The sequence below is a fragment of the Galleria mellonella genome, unplaced genomic scaffold (assembly GCF_026898425.1).
Source record: "Galleria mellonella isolate WM207_F2 unplaced genomic scaffold, CSIRO_AGI_GalMel_v1 utg778, whole genome shotgun sequence".
Taxonomy (NCBI): domain Eukaryota; kingdom Metazoa; phylum Arthropoda; class Insecta; order Lepidoptera; family Pyralidae; genus Galleria; species Galleria mellonella.
In genome coordinates this window covers 1,855,776-1,876,531 of record NW_026442150.1, presented here as the reverse complement: position 1 = coordinate 1,876,531, position 20,756 = coordinate 1,855,776, and the positions used below count along the sequence as shown (strand labels likewise).

At 38.9% G+C, this 20,756-nt stretch overlaps 2 protein-coding genes across 3 annotated transcripts; one reads left to right on the top strand and one right to left on the bottom strand.

The window, feature by feature from the left end:
- The first annotated feature begins 80 nt into the window (after positions 1–80).
- LOC113510178 (zinc finger imprinted 3-like) lies at positions 81–7,405 on the top strand. Of its 2 annotated transcripts, XM_026893627.3 has the most exons (6): positions 83–310; positions 2,237–2,390; positions 3,441–3,509; positions 4,043–4,186; positions 5,206–5,337; positions 6,159–7,405. In XM_026893627.3, the coding sequence occupies exons 1-6, from the start codon at positions 89–91 to the stop codon at positions 7,358–7,360; spliced, it is 1,923 nt and encodes a 640-aa protein (XP_026749428.2). In that variant the 5' UTR covers positions 83–88; the 3' UTR covers positions 7,361–7,405. The 2 variants fall into 2 exon arrangements, with proteins under 2 accessions (XP_031766500.2, XP_026749428.2); XM_031910640.2 differs by lacking the exon at positions 5,206–5,337 and having other exon boundaries at positions 81–310.
- A 4,937-nt stretch (positions 7,406–12,342) lies between these two features.
- LOC113510179 (GDNF-inducible zinc finger protein 1-like) lies at positions 12,343–20,472 on the bottom strand. Its single transcript, XM_026893628.3, has 5 exons — positions 19,930–20,472; positions 16,233–16,371; positions 15,323–15,403; positions 14,270–14,437; positions 12,343–13,606 (listed from the first exon to the last, which is right to left on the bottom strand). Exons 1-5 carry the CDS (start codon positions 20,056–20,058, stop codon positions 12,402–12,404), a joined length of 1,722 nt encoding a protein of 573 aa, XP_026749429.1. The 5' UTR covers positions 20,059–20,472; the 3' UTR covers positions 12,343–12,401.
- Positions 20,473–20,756: the final 284 nt, after the last annotated feature.

The window sequence follows — 20,756 nt, the reverse complement described above, 5'->3', positions numbered from 1 at the left end:
AAGATAAATTCACAAAAGACAGATGATAGAAGACAAATAACAGCTGTCAAAACTGCTCTCTATCTGGCTGTCACTGAATGTCAAGTTTATGTCAATATTTCAGAAAAAAATATTCCTTTGTGGAAATCCAATTGGAAAATATTATAATTTGTTTCATATAATTGGTATTAAAACAACAAACATGTCGAAAGTTACATTCTGCCGGTGCTGCCTCGTCCGTCCGCCGGACAAAGACCTAAAAACAATGCACATATTCCTTGGAAAGCCTGAAATATATTCTGATATGTTGAAGGAATGTTTTGAGATTCATGTAAGTAAATAATAGTGAATATATTACTAATTTCATCAAGTCTTTGACAAAATTAGGTAGTTCCTTTAAAAAAATTGTCAATAAATCAGTGCTAATTACTAACACTATCAATCATAAGCTTACTTAGTCTAAGCCAAAACAAATATTTAATAATAATATTCTTTATTTAAAACAGTAAGTTACAGAATTGCTTAACTATGGTCCCCCATATAGAACGAGCCTGTGCTTGGAGAACCTATTAAATTATATACACTTTTATAATTTGTAAATATATAACCATCTAGAGGGCAACATGCTATCATAGTACATACAAACCCCAATATACCCTGTCAGGTCGACCTCCACGTGATTCCCCCTGGAAACCATAGTGCTGATTTCCATGTGTAGTCATCACGATGGGCTGACTGACCTGCCTTTTTTCATTATTCACCTATCACCCCTCACTGGTGCCCCGCCAGTGTATACCAATAGCGCAGGCGGGTTTACCATTCCATTAATCATCCATTAAAAAAAAAGTACATACAAACCCTTACTATGTGGCATTTATTTATTAATAATAATAAATATAATTAAACATTTAAACACCAGAGGGAGACTTTGTACAAAAGTTGTTTGCTTGGGCACCTCTGTTCCATTTATGTTTCTACCATGAAGCAGTTGAGTTTACATGGCTGTGTTTTAGTTTGTAGGCTAAGATATGACAGAATTTACAGGGTACACAGGAATAACACCAGAGTCCTCAGGAATGACAATGCATGGGGGTATCATGGGCGAAACAGTATACTCTGTTATGTCCCTGATACGGCTCATGTCTATAAGCGATGGTTACCACTTTCCATCAAGTGGGCCAATTTTTTTTTATACAACTTAGAATGGCAAACAAGCTGACGGCTCACCTGATGAAAAGTGGTAACTGTCGTCTATAAACATGAGCAGTACCATGGACATAACAGAGTATACTGTTCCACCCATGATACCCCCCATGTGTTGCCATTCCTGAGAACTTAGGACTTACTAATTGACTAAATATAATAATTTAATCACAATCCTTCATATTTTATTTAATGTTATTTTATTTTTATGTATTTTTTTTTTATTTATATAATACTTTATTGTACACATTAGTTATAAAAATATGACAGAGGTAAACAAAAGTACAAAGGCGAGCTTAACTCTGATAGAGTTCTCTTCCAGCAACAGCCAAAGTGGAAAGGAACATCAATGACAGCGGATACAGCAGTGTACAATTTTTAAACAGCCAAAATTAAATGAAATACATTATATTTTATCGTACACATATACATATATATATAAATATATACCTAAGAAATTAATGTTTATTCCTAAAAACTTTTATTTTCAATAATAATAAAATAATTTTAATGAATAAAATCTTATATTTTATATGGATAAGCAAGCTGAAGTGGCAATGGGCTGGTCACATTGCTTGAAGAACCGACAACCGATGGAAAGAAAAGGTTCTTGAGTCGCCACCATGTATGGGCAAACACAGTGTAGGACTACTCCACTAGATAGAGTGACAACGTTAAATGCATTGCAGGGAGTCAGTGAATGCAGGTGGCTCAAGACTGTTCTTTATAGCAATCTAATATTAATAATACTTTTTTCCTTTCATTTTGGGTATAAAACATATATCATCATCATCATCATTTCAGCCATCATCCGTCCACTACTGGATATGAGCCTCCCTCTTGGGGAGTTTTGCCAGTAGTTGCCACGCTTGGCAGGCGAATAAACAACCACAGTTAGGAGATATTTTAAAAGGACATGGTTGCCCATCTCTCTCCCTCCTTTAGTCGCCTCTTACGACACCCATGGAAAAGGAAGGGATGGCATTTTCTATGCCAGGACCACATGGCCATCTTAAATATTCAATCTACCTGAATTGTGATCATTCCATTCTAGCTACCTGCAGGTACCAGGGAAGGGGACAATGGGATATGTGAAATGTGCATCACGAGGCTCCGGGATGCGTCTGACTTCAAAAAACAAGTGCAGCAGTGCCAGAAGGAGTTCCAAATGCAAGTCGATCTTAGTCAGAAAGCCACAAATTGTCAAGGTAAAAAAGTAATTCATGCAATATTTTACTGAATATTTTATTTACTTTACGGAAGACCATATCTGATTTGATATCTCTCCAGCGCTGAACATAGGCTTCCCCCATAAACTGCCATAAGGAAATCTTATGTTTTTTTTTTATACAACTTAGAATAGCAAACAAGCTGACGGCCCACCTGATGGAAGTGGTAACCGTCGCCTATAGACGTGAGCAGTACCATGGACTTAACAGAGTATATTGTTTCACCCATGATACCCCCCATGCGTTGCCATTCCTATGACTCAGATGTTATTCCTCTGTACCCAGTAAATTCACGCCATATCCCACCCTTCAAACCGAAACACAGCCATGCAAACACAACTGCTTCACGGTTGAAACACGAATGGGACAGAGGTACCCAAGCAATCGACTTTTGTACAAAGTCTCCCTCTGGTGAGAAATTGTAACAAAATGTCACTGATTATTAGATAAACATCGCTAAGGCACACGGGATACCTCAGAGACTTACCGAAGGGAGACTTTGTACAAAAGTCATTTGCTTGTGCACTTCATTCCCATACGTGTTTTTTTTTATGGGTGATAATGAAAAAGTAACCCCACCCGCGCTATCGGTATACACCGGCGGGGCACCAGTGAAGAATGATAGGTGAGGATGAAGCAGGTCAGTTAGCCCATCGTGACGAATTTAACAAGAATTGTTCACGATGGTTTCCAGGGGGAACCACGTGAATGTCGACCTGATAGGGCATATTGCTAGCAATCTTTTTCCCTTTTAAGTTGCATAAAAAAAGCCGCTACAAAAGCGCGTGAGCCGCAGCAGCGACCTGAAATTGTTAGGATTTCAGTATTGACTATTATTATTACTTTTTTTATGCAACTTCGAACGGCAAACAAGCTTACGGCCCGCCTGATGGAAAGTGGTAATCGTTACATTTGCTTCTCACCTATCACCTTTCTCTGGTGCCCCGTCAGTGTATACTTACTATTTACTATTACTGGGCAGGGTTAGTATTCCATTTTCGTCCATTAATAGCTATTTCTTATTCGCAGATGATGAGGTACAGAAGGTAAAAGAAGAAATCACGGACCCTGAAGATGACAATGGCATTTATTTTCTAGGTGTGTAATATTTAAAAAAAAAAAACTATCTATCTTAGACAGATAGGGAAAACTTAAAAATAATAATAGGTTTAATAATGGGCCATTGTCCATTAAACAAACATTTATACACAATAGGAGCCACAGACAGCCCTCTATGTCGAGGCTGTTTCAACGCCGAAGAAACGGCTGCTCACGTAATCCTGGAATGTGAAGCTGTGGCCCATAAACGTTTAGAAATCCTCGGAACGGTGAGGTCGCTCCGTGAGGCGTGTGAAGAACCCAGGAAGCTTCTGTGCTTCTGGGCGGAGCTAGGTTGGCTGTACTAGCCACGACTCATACGCACAACGGCCCAAATGAGAGGCTAAGCGCGGAAAATCTGTATTACATTACATGTTCTCTCAGACATGTCTTTGCGCATAGTTAGAAATCTCTTTTTTCATTCTGGAATGGGCACCAAACAATTGTGGGTGGGCACGACCCACTCGGCCCCCCTTAAATACGCCCATGGTAGTTACCATTCAATAACATTTATTTTAGAAATTAAATTCCAGAAATCAAAGACGAGCTATCAGACTGCGAGAACTTAATGGATGACGATGATAAGAAGCTGGCGGAGATGCTGAGCCTCGCAGATGTCACCATCAAGAGAAAGTCGAAGAGAATCAAGAAACTCGGACTTGACAAAACTGACTCTGGTAAGTTGAGATACCTTTTTTTTTATCGAGGGGAAAATCTTCAGAAAGAGACCCACGGGATGGCGATGGGTACTGTGGGATTTTTACCCACTAAAAACCACCTCGGTATTCCTCTCAGCGCCGTGTGCCGATGACGAGGGCTCGCGATTTGCAGTCGTCCCAATCATCGGCGGAAGTTGTGATACCTCACGGAAAGAAAGAGAGGCCTGGTGTCTTCACTTAAAACTGGAAACTTCTCCCTATATCATCATATTAGCCTTTAACTGTCCACTGCTGAACATGAGCCTCCCCCTTGGGGGGTTTTGGCAGTAGTTGCCACGTATGGCAGGTGGATTGGCAACCGCAGTTAGGCTTTAGAAATGTTTTAAGAAAGACGCTGCTGCCCATCCCTCGCCCTCGCTTAGTTGTCTCTTACAACATCCACGGGAAAGGAACGAGTGGCCTGTTCTATGCTGGAACCATACGGCTATCTCCCTATATAATGGGAATAAATTAAAACATCTCCCCTAAGTTTCTATATAGAAACTTTATTAAAATTGATTCTTTTATTTTGAAACAAATTAACTGGTATTGCCAGATCAGAATTTTTTTTCTGGAACATAAATATAAATTATATTTACTGTACTTATATAACTGTATCGTTACATTTATTAATTGTCTTGCTTATTCCCTATATTGTATAATGCAAGTATAGTATACTTACTTTTTTTATGCAAATTAGAATGGCAAACAACCTGACGGTCCACCTGATGGAAAGTGGTAACCGTCGCCTATAGACATAAGCAGTACCTTGGACATAACAGAGTATACTGTTTCGCCCATGATACCTCCCATGCGTTGTCATTCCTGAAGACTCAGGAATTCTTCTGGTCCCTGTAAATTCACTGCCATATCCCACCCTTCAAACCGAAACACAGCTATACAAACAAAATTACTTCACGGTAGAAACACGAATAGGACAGAAGTGCCCAAGCAAACGACTTTCGTACAAAATCCACCACTGGTTATTATAATTACAGATATCAAAGAGGAACTATCAGACTTTGATGACGACAAAAAACTGGCCGAAATGTTGGGCTTCGCAGATGTCACCATCAAGAGAAAGTCAAAGAGGCGCAACAAGTTACTGGGGCTCGAGAAGACAAACTCCGGTCAGTACAGTAGTAATAATTGCTGAAAGATACCGAGGACATCGCCGTGTCGGAAACCCATGGGCAAAGAAGGGTTGGCCTATTCTTTACCACAAAGCGTTTATTTAGTTACTCTCATCTAATTTACTAAAAAACTGCTTCTGTTCCACATATTCAGTAATAACTATACAGAGGGGTTGGGGGGAGTGATATTAGTAATAGGATCAAACAACCCCATTGTTACCAATATACCCTATCAGATCGATCTTCACGCAGTTCTCCCTGCAAATTATCCGTTTGCCAAACGTATCTGTTAATGGCAAAACTCCCCTTATGGAAAAGGCTTATGTCCAGCTGTGGACTGTTAAGGGCTAAAGTGATGACTAAGGACATCTATCAGGCGTGACGCCATTCCGGACTGTCACTCAAATATGTGCTTTCGGGTTCAGCTCTTGCCAAAGCTGAGTATTTGCACAGACACAACCAGGTAGCGAAAATAATTCACGATGCACTAATTGGCTTGCCCTTTCATCGTCACCTAACATCGGAGTCAGCCCTTTTCCGGGAAAAATACAAAAAGTACTGCTCTTTGATACTGCCCGCATAGTGTGCCGGTTTCTCTCCTTAAGTAAATATTTCCTTTCAGATAAAAAAATTCCCAAATCGATTTACAACTGACGGAGTATCTTTCTTCTTATTGAAGTCAGTCGAAAAAGGGCTGAAGATAAAAAGACTTTGTAAATCTAAGTCTTAGTAAGTAATAATTAGTACCTTATATATGCCTACCTCCTTCCTATTATCTTGTAACATGATGTTCATACGCCATAAATCTTCGATTACAGATCGCAAATCCAAGAAACTACTTACCAAACCTCTCAAGATATCTCTTCACGCACTCTCCCAAATGGAAAAACTGAAAAACTCCTCGGTGGCTTCAAGTCTTCGGTACGTAAGCGAGAAGAAGAAGCACAAAGCCAACATCACAAACATCATAAAATACTCCAACTGTACACCGTTCTCGAGCAAAACTTTGACTGGCATTGTCTGCGCGTACTGCAAAGACACCCACCCAAACACGGAAACTTTGAGGACCCACACCCAGGAAGTGCACAAAGAAGACGATTTAAATGCCAACAAAAGGATAGACAAAAACAACATGTCACTAAAAGTGGATATCACAGACTTGAAATGCAGCATATGCAACGCAAAAACGCCCCTCATATCGGATCTGAAGATGCACTTGATGAAAGAGCACGATATTAAATTTTATCTCGATATAAATGATTATATTTTAGAATTCAAACTGACAGATGGGGAGATGCTGAACTGTGCACTGTGCCACTCCACGTACGAGACATTTAAAATGCTACTACAGCATATGAACGGCCATTACAGGAATTATATATGCGAAGTGTGCGATTTGGGATTTATAAACAAGCATAGACTGAAAAATCATCAACGCACCCACGAACTAGGAACGTTCAAGTGTTCCTTCTGTGATAAAGTGTTTAGTACACGTGTGAAAATGATGTGCCACGAGAAGTACACGCATAATACAAGTGCGAGGTACACCACGAACTGTCCGTACTGTGACCAATCGTTCACCAGTTACTACCAGCGTAACAGACACATGTCCAACGAGCACAACACAGCGGCTGCGTCATACAAGTGCAACATATGTGACAAATCGTTCATTCTAAAATCAAAATTGACCTCTCATATAAAGAAAGTGCATCTAATGGAACGTAACCACAAGTGTGCGGAGTGCGGACAGGGTTTCTTTATTAAACAGTCCTTGGATGAACACATGATCAAGCATACAGGTGAACGGGTCTACAAATGTACAGTTTGCCACAAGGCGTATGCAAGGAAGAAAACTTTAAGGGAACATATGCGGATACATAATAATGATAGGAGGTTCAAGTGTGGTGTGTGCGGGTTGGCGTTCATACAAAAGTGTAGTCTCAAAAGCCATATGCTGTCGAACCATGGGATCACATTATCGGAGTATGAAAATGTTCGGACAGAGTTGAATAGTACGTAGTGATGTGTAATATAATAGTTTAATATATAGATTGTTTCAATAGAATGTATTTATTTATACTTTTTAACCGACTTCAAAAAGGAGGTTCTCAATTCGGTTGTATTTTTTTTTGTTTGTTTGTTACCTCATAACTCTGTCAGTTGTGAACTGATTTGGAAAATTCTTTTTTTTTCTGAAAGATAAAAAGATCCAGATTGAGCACATGGAAATTTTATGAAAATCGGTTTAGTAGTTTAGTTTTTAAAGCAAAATAACTCTGGTTTTGCCACAATTGAAGTCGTTTTTTTTTTTTGGTAGACAATCTTTAATTATGTACATTTATGTTTAACATATAATAAATATCAGAGGGCTTACCATGAAATGGTCTTCGTAGTTTCGGGGCTAAACGGAACACAAATTTGATGTTAAAAGCACGTGTTACATACTGTTTAAAAATATTAAAAATGTTAAAGTGTCTTTCCCTTGTACTTTTATAGTAGGATTTACGGCAAATAATATATTAACCCTTTGAATGCCGACAAGCGCCATTACGCTCGTGCGCATTGCAACTAAAAGTGGCACGAGCGTCATAGCGCTCGTGGAATCAGTCGCTGTTTAGCTTGCTGTACAAAAAAAATATTAAAATTGGATAATTTTTGGAGGAGATACAGTTTTTTAGAGACAAGGGTAAATGACATCAACACGACAAAGATTTCTTTGGCATTTTTAAGTAGGTATGAGTAAAAATCAATGGCACTAAAAAGGGTTAAATTTCACTTATTGTACGGATTTCGTGTGAACAAAAACACGAAATTGCGTCCGAAAATTCAGTATTTCATTTTTTTTTATATACAACTTAGAATGGCAAACAAGCTGACGGCCCACCTGACGGAAAGTGGTAACCGTCGCCTATAGACATGAGCAGTACCGTGGACATAACAGAGTATACTGTTTCACCCATGATAGCCCCCATGCGTTGCCATTTCGTAGTAGACCCCCTGATTATAAAAAAAACGTACACAGACGGACTTATCCTTTAAAGGGATTTCTTCCAGTCCACCTTGAGAACACGAAAGGAGAAAGCATCTATAGGATTTGTATATAAACCATAACATATATAGTGCAAGAATAATACAATATACATATTAAAATTTTATGAAAATGTAATCAAGTTTTGTGTAAATTATCAAAGAAACACTCTTTAAATGAAATTTGTAAGAAATCGAACCGTTCAATCGATTGATCGATGATCCTGAGTCCTCAGGAATGGCAACGCATGGGGGGTATCATGGGCGAAACAGTATACTCTGTTATGTCCATGGTACTGCATGGTACGTCTATAGGCGACGGTTACCACTTTCCATCAGGTGGACCGTCAGCTTGTTTGCCATTCTAAGTTGTATAAAAAAAAATATTTGTACTAATGTTGGACGGGTGGTCCCGCCATAGAATAGGCCATCCCTTCCTTACCCGTGGGTGTCGTAAGAGGTGACTAAGCGAACTTAATGGTCGAAGAATGGCCAACAGGGCAGCAGTGTACAAATACAAATAACTTTATTGTGGATCATAGGTCAAATTAAGGTATTACATCAGTTAAATAGTATCTCCATGTCGTGTTGCAACAACTGCTGTTACCAACCTGTCTGTCAAACGTGGCAACTCCAGGCAAAACCCCCCAACAGGCAGAGGCCTATGCTCAACAGTGAATTGAAAACCTTTTTTGAAGTCGGTTGAATATGCAAATTTTTAACGGTTTTTTTTTATGGGTAAAAATGGTATGGTAACCCCGCCTGCGCTAACGGGATACGCTGGCGGAGCACCAGTGAAGGGTGATAGGTGAGAATGAAAACAGGCCAGTTAGCTCATCATGATGAATTCATCAGGAATTAACCATGATAGTTTCCAGGTAGAACCGCGAGGAGGTCGACCCGGTTGGGTATATTGCTAGCAATGGGATTCTCAGTCTCCATTACTAACAATGGCTTTCCCCCCGATTTTTAACGTGTGAAAATAGTGACTCCGCCTACGCTATCGGTTTACGCTGGCAGGGCACCAGATCTGATGATAGGCAAGAATGAAAACGCAGGTCAGTTAGCCAATCGTGGTGAATTCACTTGGCTATACCAAGTGGGCGTCGTAAGAGGCGACTAAAGGAACTTAACGGTCGATGGATGGGCAGCAGCGTCCCTCTTAAAACATCACCAAAACCTAACTGCTATTGCCAATCTGCCTGCCAAGCGTGGCAACTGCTGGCTAAATACCCCAATAGGTGAAGGCCTATGTTCAGCAGTGGTAATAAACAGGCTATCCGGTTAAATGATTATCCTTGAGGGAAAGGAACTAGTAAGAATGAGGTATAATATCCCCATTGCTAGTAATATACCTTCTCAGGTCGACCTCCACGCGGTGCCCCCTGGAAACCATCATGGTAAATTCTTGTCAAATTCATCATGGTACGCCAACTGACCTGCATTGGTTCTCACCTATCATCTTCCACTGGTGCCTAGCCGGTGTATACCGATTGCGCAGGCGGGGTTACCATTCCATTTTCAGCCATTAAAAAAAAAAGCATTATCCTTTTTAATGTCATAAAATTAAACGGTTTAACTTACTTGTAAAGGAAGCTCGACTAGTTTCGGGATCAATACGAGACCCTTAATCGCGAGCGGCTAACGCGACCGCAAGCGTGACTGAAAAAATTATCTGTTAAATCTTTAATTTATTTATATCAGTGTTCTTCCATTATGTATTATATAGACATTTATGTAAATATGTAAATTTATGATTTATCATTATTTATAAACTGTTGTAATCGTATTAAAAGATTTTATTTAAAGATATCTGTTTTTTTTATGTTACTTAGAATGGCAAACAAGCTGACGGCCCACCTGATGGAAAGTGGTAACCGTCGTCTATAGACACGAGCAGTATCATGGACATAACAGAGTATACTGTTTCGCCCATGATACCCCCCATGCATTGCCATTCCTGAGGACTCGGGTGTTGTCCCTTTGTACCCTGTAAATTCACGCCATATTCCACCCTTCAAACCGAAACACAGCCAGCCAAACACAACTGCTTCACAGTTGAAACACGAATGGGACAGAGGTACCTAAGCAATCAACTTTTGTACAAAATCTCTCATACCATGGACATAAGAGATTACTGTTTCGCCCATGATACCTCTCCTGCGTTACTATTCCTAAAGACTATCTAATCTTATTTTCGCATATGGGGTCAGCCAAGCCGTTGCATCACGTCGACCCATCGGGATCTTTTGTGCTTCTCCCTTACCTTATTCCATTATTTCATAGATCCTATGTGTTAACAATATCCCGCTATTTAAAATATCTGTAGTCCCCAGGCTCTTCCTGAGGACTAAGGTTTTTTTTTTTAATGGATGATAATGGAATGGTAACCCCACCCGCGCTATCGGTATACACCGGCGGGGCACCAGTGAAAGATGATAGGTGAGGATGAAGCAGGCCAGTTAGCCCATCGTGACGAATTCAACAAGAATTGTTCACGATGGTTTCCAGGGGGAACCACGTGGAGGTCGACCTAATAAGGCATATTGCTAGCAATGGGGCTGTTAAACTCCATTACTAACAATCCCTTTCCCCCCGGACTAAGGTGTTATACCTCCGTACCCTGTAAATTCACTGCCATTTCCCAAAGTACAAACCGAAACACAGCCATGCAAACACAACTGCTTCACGGTAGAAACACGAATGGGGCAGAGGTACCTAAACGCATCAGTTTTTCTTACCATTGTGTAGATTGCAGAGGGACATCTAAGAAAATGTATGAGAATTTAATGGAAAATTACAATTTCACGAAATAAGAAGTCTGCAGGTTCACACCAAAAAAGACGTCGTTTGTCGTATCTCCTCACTTTCAGGGCACTTCCCTTGATATTAAATCGAATTTAGGGATCCTTGGCGCCGATATATCTAGCGATGTCCAATTTTGCGGTCATTATCCATGGAGGAAAAAGCTAAAATGGCTTCCAAAAAGTTAGAAGTGCTCAATAGATTGAGAGGGTATTTCACGCCGGAAAATAGCTTGAAATTGTATAAAGCTCAAGTCAGGTCACACACTGGCGTGAATTTACTGGGTACAAAGGAATAACACCCGAGTCCTCAGGAATGGCAACGCATGGGGGGGTATCATGGGCGAAACAGTATACTCTGTTATGTCCATGCTACTGCTCATGTCTATAGGCGACGGTTACCACTTTCCATCAGGTGGGCCGTTAGCTTGTTTGCCATTCTAAGTTGTATAAAAAAAAATTGTTAATCTATACTTATAATAAATCTGTAGAGAGGTCATGAAATATATTTACAAAATAACTATCAGGGGTATGTTCGTTATAGAAACAAAAACTACTCGACGGATTTTAACGAAACTTGGTACAATTATTGTTCATACTCCTGGGCAGGTTATAGTATACTTTTCATCACGCTACAATCAATAGGAGCAGAGCAGTGAAGGGAAATGTTGGGAAAACGGAAGAAGTTACTCCATTTATAAGCTTCCGTCGCGTGTGCAGCCTTAATGGCCACTTTTTAAAATGTAAAAATGTCCACCCGTGCGACGCCGGGACGGGCAGCTAGTTTAAAATAATATTGAAGTTTTTTAAATTTCATTGCCTATTTAGCCTGCTCATAATGTAAAGATTAGCGCCATTTATAAATATAGAAAAAATTCGAAGATACGTGTTTTATAAGGAACATTGTTTTTCCTGAATTTTTTATCTAAGATAAAAAGTTTTTAATATTAGTCGAGTTTTTTTTTTTTTATACAACTTAGAATGACAATAGAGTACCATGGACATAAAAGAGATTACCATTTCGCCCATGATACCCTTCAAACCGAAACACAGCTATGCAAACACAACTGCTTCACGGTTGAAACACGAATGGGACAGAGGTACCCAAGCAATCGACTTCTGTACAAAGTCTCCCTCTGGTATTTCACTATAAAAACTGAGAAAGCCATCATACTGCCAACATATTGTATAATACATTTATTACAAATTGTACACTAAACACATTTAGTACTAAGTAGATATAATATCGCTCGCGGCCATACTGATCCCATGGTTGGACAGCAGGTGACTTTTCAAACTGCACTTCTGCACAAACGCCATTGCACAGACGTCGCATTTAAACCTCCTATCGTTATTGTGTATCCTCATATGTTCTCTGAGCGTATATTTCCTAGCGTACGACTTATGGCACACTTCGCAGGCGTATATCCTCTCACCAGTATGCTTAATCATGTGTGCTTTAAGCGCTTTCTTGCTGAAAAACCTGAATCCACACTCTGTACATTGACAGTTGCGTTCCATTAAGTGATTCTTCTTTATATGATACATCAGCAATGACTTTAATATGTACGACTTATTGCAAACGTTACACTTGTACTGCGCTTCGGAGTTGTGGACTTTAACGAGATGCTGGTTCCGTTGATAGTAGCTCCGGAACGGTTCGTTGCAGAACGGACAATTGCTTATGTTCCTCGCACCCAAATGCTTGGTTTTCTCGTGGTAATGCTTCTTGGATCTGCTCGAGAAGACTTTGTCGCATTGATCGCATTTGAAGTTGCCTTCCTGATGGGTAGTCCTGTGGGCGTTCAGTGATCTCTTAGTTGCGAACGAACTGTCGCATTTGGGGCACGTGTAGTTACAGTAATGCTTGTTCATATGCTGTTTCAGCATCTTGAACGTCTCATAGGTAGACGAGCACATAGCGCAGTCGTACACGTCGCCCTTCTTCAGCTTGAACTGCAGTATGTGATCCTTGATGTCGTTGTATATGGTCTTATTGTGGGTTTTCATTAGATGCTCCTTCAACGACGTCAGATTCGCCATCCGCTCGTCGCACAGCGTGCACGTCAGATCAGTGACGTCCAACTTCACGTTGTATTCGGTCATGTCGAAGTTCGATTTAAACTGTAGCCTCTCTTTTTTGTGGTCCACCTCTGTGTGGCTCCTCAAGTCGATGGGGTCAGGGTATGTGGCGTCGCAGTATCCACAAATGAAGCCGAGCAGAGACTTGTTCTTGAACGGTGTGGCGTTTGAAAACTTCAATATGGTCTGCAAGTTTTCCTTGTGTTTACTCTTGTCGTGGTTCGTGCGTGTGGTCCACATTAAATTTATTTTGGTTTCTTTGTATATTGGCTCTTTTGTGATGGTGATTTTAGTTCTGTTTTTCACGTCCGTTTCTGGATTCTTTAGGGTCAAGTCAGGTATGTCGCAGGTATCTGAAATTTGTATTTTATATATTATATATTTTCTTTTTTAATACATGATATTTTTTTTATACAACTTAGAATAGCAAACAAGATGACGGCCCACCTGATGGAAAGTGGTAACCGTCGCCTGTAGACATGAGCAGTACCATGGACATAACAGAGTATACTGTTTCGCCCATGATACCCTCCATGCGTTGCCACTCCTGAGGACTCAGGTGTTATTCCTCTGTACCCAGTAAACTCACGCCATATCTCACCCTTCAAACCAAAACACAGCCATGCAAACGCAACTGTTTCACGGTTGAAACACGAACGGGACAGAGGTACTCAAGCAATCAACTTTTGTACAAAGTCTCCCTCTGGTAATGGAATGGTAACCTCGCTTGCGCTACCAGTATACGCTGGTGGGGCACCAATGACGTATAATAGATGAATATGAAAAATCTGTTAACCCACTGTGATCAATACACCTGGAATTCAGCACGATGGTTTCCACTTGGAAGTCGACCTGATAGGGTATATTGGTAGCAATGGGTCTGGTAGTTCGCATTACTAACAATCCTTTTCCCGTATATATTTATATTGCCATCCCAAGCCAACTGGCAAAATCATGGGGAAGTCGACCTGACAGGGTATATTGTTAACAATGGGGTTTAGCAAGAATTTACTTACTGATAGAAGTAGCTAGTCTGCTAACAAGATTTTTAATCTTCTCCGAACGCCATTTCCCGCCTGCCTTCTTTACGGACGTCTTCCTTATTGTTTTCTTCTTCTTCTGTTCTGTTCTCTTCTTGGGCTCCTTGGCCTCGCATTTTATTTTTTGTTCTGCCGCTTCTCTTACTAGAAACAGGATTATAAGCTATAAAACCTTAAAAGATTGGCATATTTAAGAAGAGGCCGAGTGGGCTGTGCTCAAATGGGAATTGTTTGGTGATTACCGCAGGGTAAGAGAAGAACTTTTAATTGTGCACAAAGATATGTTAGCCACGTGGTCCCGGTATTTTTTTTTATTTAACTTAGAATGGCAAACAAGCTGACGGCCCACCTGATGGAAAGTGGTAACCGTCGCCTATAGACATGAGCAGTATCATAGACATAACCGAGTATACTGTTTCGCCCATGATACCCCCATGCGTTGCCATTCCTGAGGACTCATGTGTTATTCCTCTATACCCAGTAAATTCACGCCATATCCCACCCTTCAAACCGAAACACACCTCTGTCCCATTCATGTTTCTACCGTGAAGCAGTTGTGTTTGCATGACTGTTTCGCTTTGAAGGGTGGGATATAGCAGGGAATTTACTGGGTACAGAGGAATAACACCTGAGTCCCCAGGAATGGCAACGCATGGGGAGTATCGTGAGCGAAACAGTATACTGTTATGTCTATGATACTGCTCATGTCTGTAAGCGACGGTTACCACTTTCCATCAGGTGGGCCGTCAGCTTGTTTGCCATTCTAAATTGTATAAAAAAAAAACAAATATTCAAATCCGTATAATCAACTTCCAGCAGCAGTATTTCCGAACCGATACGACATCATAACCTTCGAGAAAAAAGCATATTCCTTTTAAAAGGCCGGCAGCACATCTGCAATACCTATTGTGTTGTGAGTGACCATGGGCGGCGGTAGTCACTTACCATCAGGTGAGCCGCATGCTCGTTTGCCCCCTGTGTTGCAAAACAAAAAAAAAGAACTTTTTCAAGCATTTTTTTTTTATTTACCCGCATCAGCCAGGAAGTAGTCGTCGGAGTCATCATCGCTGTCTTGCTTCGGTTCCAATTTGATTGCCACCGGCTTCCCGTCTGAAAATAGAGTGTGGGTAATTTTTACCCTATTTCGAAAAGTTTAAAATTTGATTGTTTCATTTGGAAGGTTTCCATTGTTTCTACCACCCTGATGGGAGACAGGCGTGATAGATATGTACTTATGTTTAAAATTAGTTTTTTTTTTTTCTTTTAAGGAGGTTCAGAAATTCCTGTCACTTGTGGCTATATTACATGATTTTAGCGCCAATTTTTAATATAATACTGACAACTATTTCTTTTTTTTTTATCCTTTTTGATGTAGTTTTTTTTTTATATTTTTTTAATGGATGTAAATAGAACGATAACCCCAGTTGCGCTAACGGTATACGCTGGCGGGGCACCAGTGAGGGATGATAGGTGACGATGAAAGCAGGTCAGTAAGCCCATCATGACGAATTACACTAGAATTAACCACGATGGTTTCCAAGGGGCACCGCGTTCAGGTCAACCCGAAAATACACCTCGTATTGCTGAAAATGGGTCAGTTAGACCCCATTACTAACAATTCAATCCCCCCCCTACTATGAAGGTCATCATGCAAAGTATAAACTTAGATGATTTTAATTGTACATATGTGTTATTATACTGGTGATTGATCGTATTGAAATGAAATGAATTTATTTTGATAGAATGTAGGTAGTTTTCGATGAAAGAGGTTTATATTTCCCATATACATTCTGCCTCTATGTCGGCGTGCAAATTATTAACAATGTCAAAAATTTATTCATTCTACACTATATTTCTTTTCATTATTATTGGGGAACTGTAGAGCACATCCAGTTGATGAAATAAATAAATAAATGATTATTCTATAAAAAATAATCACCTGGCCCTTGGACATCCGCTATCCTCTTAAGCAGCTCACTTTCCGAACGGAGCACCTGTTGCTTGAAGTCGAAGGAACTGCGGAGCAGCTCGATGCAGACGTCACATATTGCACGGCCAGTGTACTCCGACATTGACAACTGTGGAGACATTTGACATGAGGGTTCCATTTATTAGTGACAATGGCAGACTAAGTCCGTCAGAGGGCCGGGGCAGGGACGCTGAATGAGGCCAGCAGTTTAAGCATTTGATTTTACAAGCTTTTCATTCAATTCACATTTATATGTCAACGCAGTGTAGAATGACGCCCCACTAGATGGAGTGACAATCGAAATGCATTGCAGGGAGTCAGTGGATGCAGGTGGTTTAGGACCGTTCTTTATGGCAGTCTATAGGGGAGGCTTATGTCCATTGTGTTCATGTTCCCTTAGTTCAGAGGAGCTTCCTCCTGCTAACACTCAGGTTGTGGAATGATCTTCCTGCTGGGGATTTCCCTACCACTACAGTATGGGGTTTTTCAAAAAAGGCATATTAAAGTTTTTTAAGGGTTTGCAACGCACTGGTAACATTCCTTTTGTTACAGGTTATGGTAACTCTGCTTACCATCAGATGGGCTGTATGCTTATTTGCCACTGTAGTATTATAAAAAAAAAGTTAAAATCTTGTGAGTAAAAGACTTAAATAAACATACATAAAATATAATAATGAATTGGAACTTATTGGACATGATGATATGTTGTCTGTATTTTTTAAATTTTAAATCACTATTATATATTATATTTCTTTATTAACCAATGTAACAGTTTTCGTTACACAATGACAAGTTAATATTTACATTATAATTTTGAAATTAATAAAATAAATAATAACATTTAAAAAATTATATATGCCAGAATAAAAACATATTTTATTGTTGAATAATAACAAATAATTGTAATATATTTTATAAATAACAATGACAATAACATTTGAATTATAAAATAAAAATAACATAAATTAATTACAGTTAATATTATGAGTTAGTTTTTATTTTTTGCCAATTGTGTTACTGTATTGGGTAATTTATTATACATTTTTATTTATTTTTATTTGCATGCTTATACATATACAAGATAATTAAAAAGCTGCTAAAAATAAATCCACATAGCTATGGCCTGGGACAGAACTGGCTGGAAGAAGATGCATGAATTGCACCGACAAGAGGAAACTCTTAAATGAAAAGAAAGATATTACCTAGAGATCCCAACTATCAAGGAACAGATACAGAGAGCCTGAGGAACTTATACACAGTGACTAAATTGACATAAAAAACCAACTGGCCATAAAGCTATTGAATACAAATGACTGGACAATTAGATTAAAAGGATCTCAGATAGCCAGCGTTTAAAAATTTAATCTCATACAATGACATGACATCTCCTGGATATGCATCTCTCAATGTCCACAATTTGTAATACAACAGATCAGAATATGGCAAAAAAGGGCCAATTGCAGATAGAAAGAAAAAAAACATACATATTTATGTAATATGGGTGTGGATGAAAACAGGCTTTTTTTTAATGGGTGATAATGGTATGGTAACCCCGTCTGCGCTGTCCATATACACTGTTGGGGCACCAGTGATAAATTACTTATGAGGATAAAAGCAGGTCAGGTAGCCCATCCTGACGAATTCAACTAGAATTAGCCACAATGGTTTCCAGGGGGAACCACGTGGAGGTCGACCTGACAGGGTATATTGCCAGTAATGAGGCCATTTGACCCCATTACTAACAATCCCTTTCCCCTCCGACGGAAACAGGTTTTTTTTTGGTGAATGAAAATGGAATGGTAACACTACCTGCGCTAACGGGATACGCTGGCGGAGCACCAGTGAAGGGTGATGAGAATGAAAGCAGGCCAGTTAGCCTATCATGATGAATTCATCAAGAATTAACCATGATAGTTTCCAGGGGGAACCGCGAGGAGGTGGACCTGGTTGGGTATATTGCTAGCAATGGGATTTTCAGTCTCCATTACTAACAATCCCTTTCCCCCCAACGGAAACAGGTTAGTCAACCCATCATCAGACATTCACAAGAATTTGCAACAGTAGTTTTAAAGTGGAAACACAAGAAGGTCGGGGGGAAAGAGTTTGATAGTAATGGGGTTTGACAGCCCCATTGCTAGCAATTTACCCTATCAGGTCGACCTCCACGTGGTTCCCCCTGGAAACTATCATGACAAATTCTCATTGAAATTGTCACGATGAGCTAACTGACTTGTTTTTTCATCCTCACCTATCATCCCTCACTGGTGCCCGCCAGTGTATACTGATAGCGCAGGGGGGGGTTATCATTCCATTATCAGCCAATAAAAAAAACACATGAAGGTCGACCTGATAGGGAAGATTGCTGGCAATGGGGCTATTAAGACCCATTATTAACAATCTCTTCTCCTGAAGATACATTGCTATCAATAAGTTACAAGTTGTTAAGAGTCATGGTTCAATGGCTGGTGAAATGAGGAGTTTCCCAACTGCCTCTTGGCCACAACAGAATATCACTGTTTTGCTCTTTTGAGGGCAAAGCAATAAACTGAGTTGTGACCATTTTGTGTTACTACGGCACACGAATGGAGGAAGGGTAAGAAAGGAGATTGTTAGTTTATATATTTAGTTTTTTTTGTTTTTTTTAAATTTGTGCTTTTTTATTTTCATTCTTTTATCTCTTCTACTGTTTATTATATGTATGTTTTTTTTTTATTGTAATTTGTGTGCTGTAAGTAAATTATCTATCTATCTATCTATCCATACCATAAAAAATAAGAAAAAATTACTGATTACCCTTTTTTCTTAGATACTATGAACATTATCATTAAATCACCTCATACCAGCTCTAAACTGTTCAGCGCTGAACATATGCCTCCCCCTAGGGAGGTTTTGCCAGTAGTTGTTAGTAAAATAAAAAAAATAATACAATACTATATAATTTTTTTTTAATGGGTGATAATGGAATGGTAACCCCACCCGCGCTATTGATATACACCGGTGGGACACCAGTGAGGGCTGATAGGTGAGGATGAAGCAGGTCAGTTAGCCCATCATGACGAATTCAACAAGAATTGTTCACGATGGTTTCCAGGGGGAACCACGTGGAGGTTGACCTGATATATTGCTAGCAATGTCAAACTCCATTGCTAACAATCCCTTTCCCCCCAATGCTACATAATTGTGTACTGAACTATAACAGTTCAAGTAGTATATAATAGACAGCACACATAAACAATAGATCTTGTGTCTAGTCAAGTCAACCAATCCTAAACTAATCTTATAATAAATATTGATTCTAATAAGTTTCAAATTAGACTAATTGTACATAAAAAAAAATAAATATATTGTTTCGCAGTATGTTTTATATTAGAATGCTTACAACTATATCAAAACTAGTGTTGACCCGCGACTCACTACAACCGGAATATATTTACATCCCATATAGTATGTATTTTCCGAATATCATAGTGATTGCTTAGTAATTAACTTCTTAATATGTAACTAACAAACAAACACACTTTCACATTCATAATATTAGTAAAACTAATACCAAAAGTGTGTACAAAATTCCTGTTTAAGGGTATCTTTGTCCCATTCTGTGTATACCGACAGCGCAAACAGGGATACCATTCCGTATAACTATTAAATAACAATTTGTATTACTTACAACAATATTAAAGCATTCCAGCAACATATCAGAATATATTTCCTTTCTATTCAGCCAAACATATGTAGAATTTAGATCTTTGTTCGCGCCTCTAGAAAGACAACAGCGGCACAAGTTTTCAGAATCCATTCTTTATTTTTAAATTAATATTTACAATATTACATATATTATTAACTCATTACAAAATATACATTAATTTAATATGTCACAATTCGTATTTTGTTTACAAAAATATAAATAAAGTAAAAGAGAATAATAATCAACAAATTACAATTTATTCAAAGAGAAGACACTTCACACTTAACAAAAAACAACGAACTTGAAAGACAATCTTGCAACCTTCGAAATTTTGCCTAAATAAATAAATATTCATAGTATTTTAAACTATTTATAACTAAATAAATAAAATAATTAAATATAATATGCCTCTATTAAAAATATTGATATTCTATATTTATGAGAAACATATTACAAAAGATCTTAGACCCTCTTTTAGAGGGTAAAATTTTCAATTTTAATGAATTGGTCACATATTTTTCGTAATTTTTAGTTTATATTTTTTTATCACAGTAGTGTGGCTTCTTTGGATTTTTACCGTAAGGACATTGACTACCTGCAATTTGTATGAGGTTCGTATGTAGAATGTATGAGGGAAAATTCTTAGGGGAAAACGGAACAGTTGTAACTGACAGCAGTAATTTTTTGTGCATAGATTAAGAATAATAAATTTCGTGGTATAAATTTTTTAAAAACATTTTATTTGTTGGAAATGACTAAATATACGATATATATTATATATTCGATATCTTTGAACAAATCCTATATTA

Excerpts from the sequence above, each read along its gene's own strand:
- LOC113510178 (XM_026893627.3), top strand. The coding sequence starts at position 89 with ATGTCAATATTTCAGAAAAAAATATTCCTTTGTGGAAATCCAATTGGA. Across the intron at positions 311-2,236 it reads AGGAATGTTTTGAGATTCAT|CTACCTGCAGGTACCAGGGA; the intron begins GTAAGTAAATAA and ends ATTCCATTCTAG. Across the intron at positions 2,391-3,440 it reads GAAAGCCACAAATTGTCAAG|ATGATGAGGTACAGAAGGTA; the intron begins GTAAAAAAGTAA and ends TCTTATTCGCAG.
- LOC113510179 (XM_026893628.3), bottom strand. The coding sequence starts at position 20,058 with ATGGATTCTGAAAACTTGTGCCGCTGTTGTCTTTCTAGAGGCGCGAAC. Across the intron at positions 16,372-19,929 it reads TGGAATGCTTTAATATTGTT|TTGTCAATGTCGGAGTACAC; the intron begins GTAAGTAATACA and ends ATGTCTCCACAG. Across the intron at positions 14,438-15,322 it reads CTACTTCCTGGCTGATGCGG|TAAGAGAAGCGGCAGAACAA; the intron begins GTAAATAAAAAA and ends TCCTGTTTCTAG.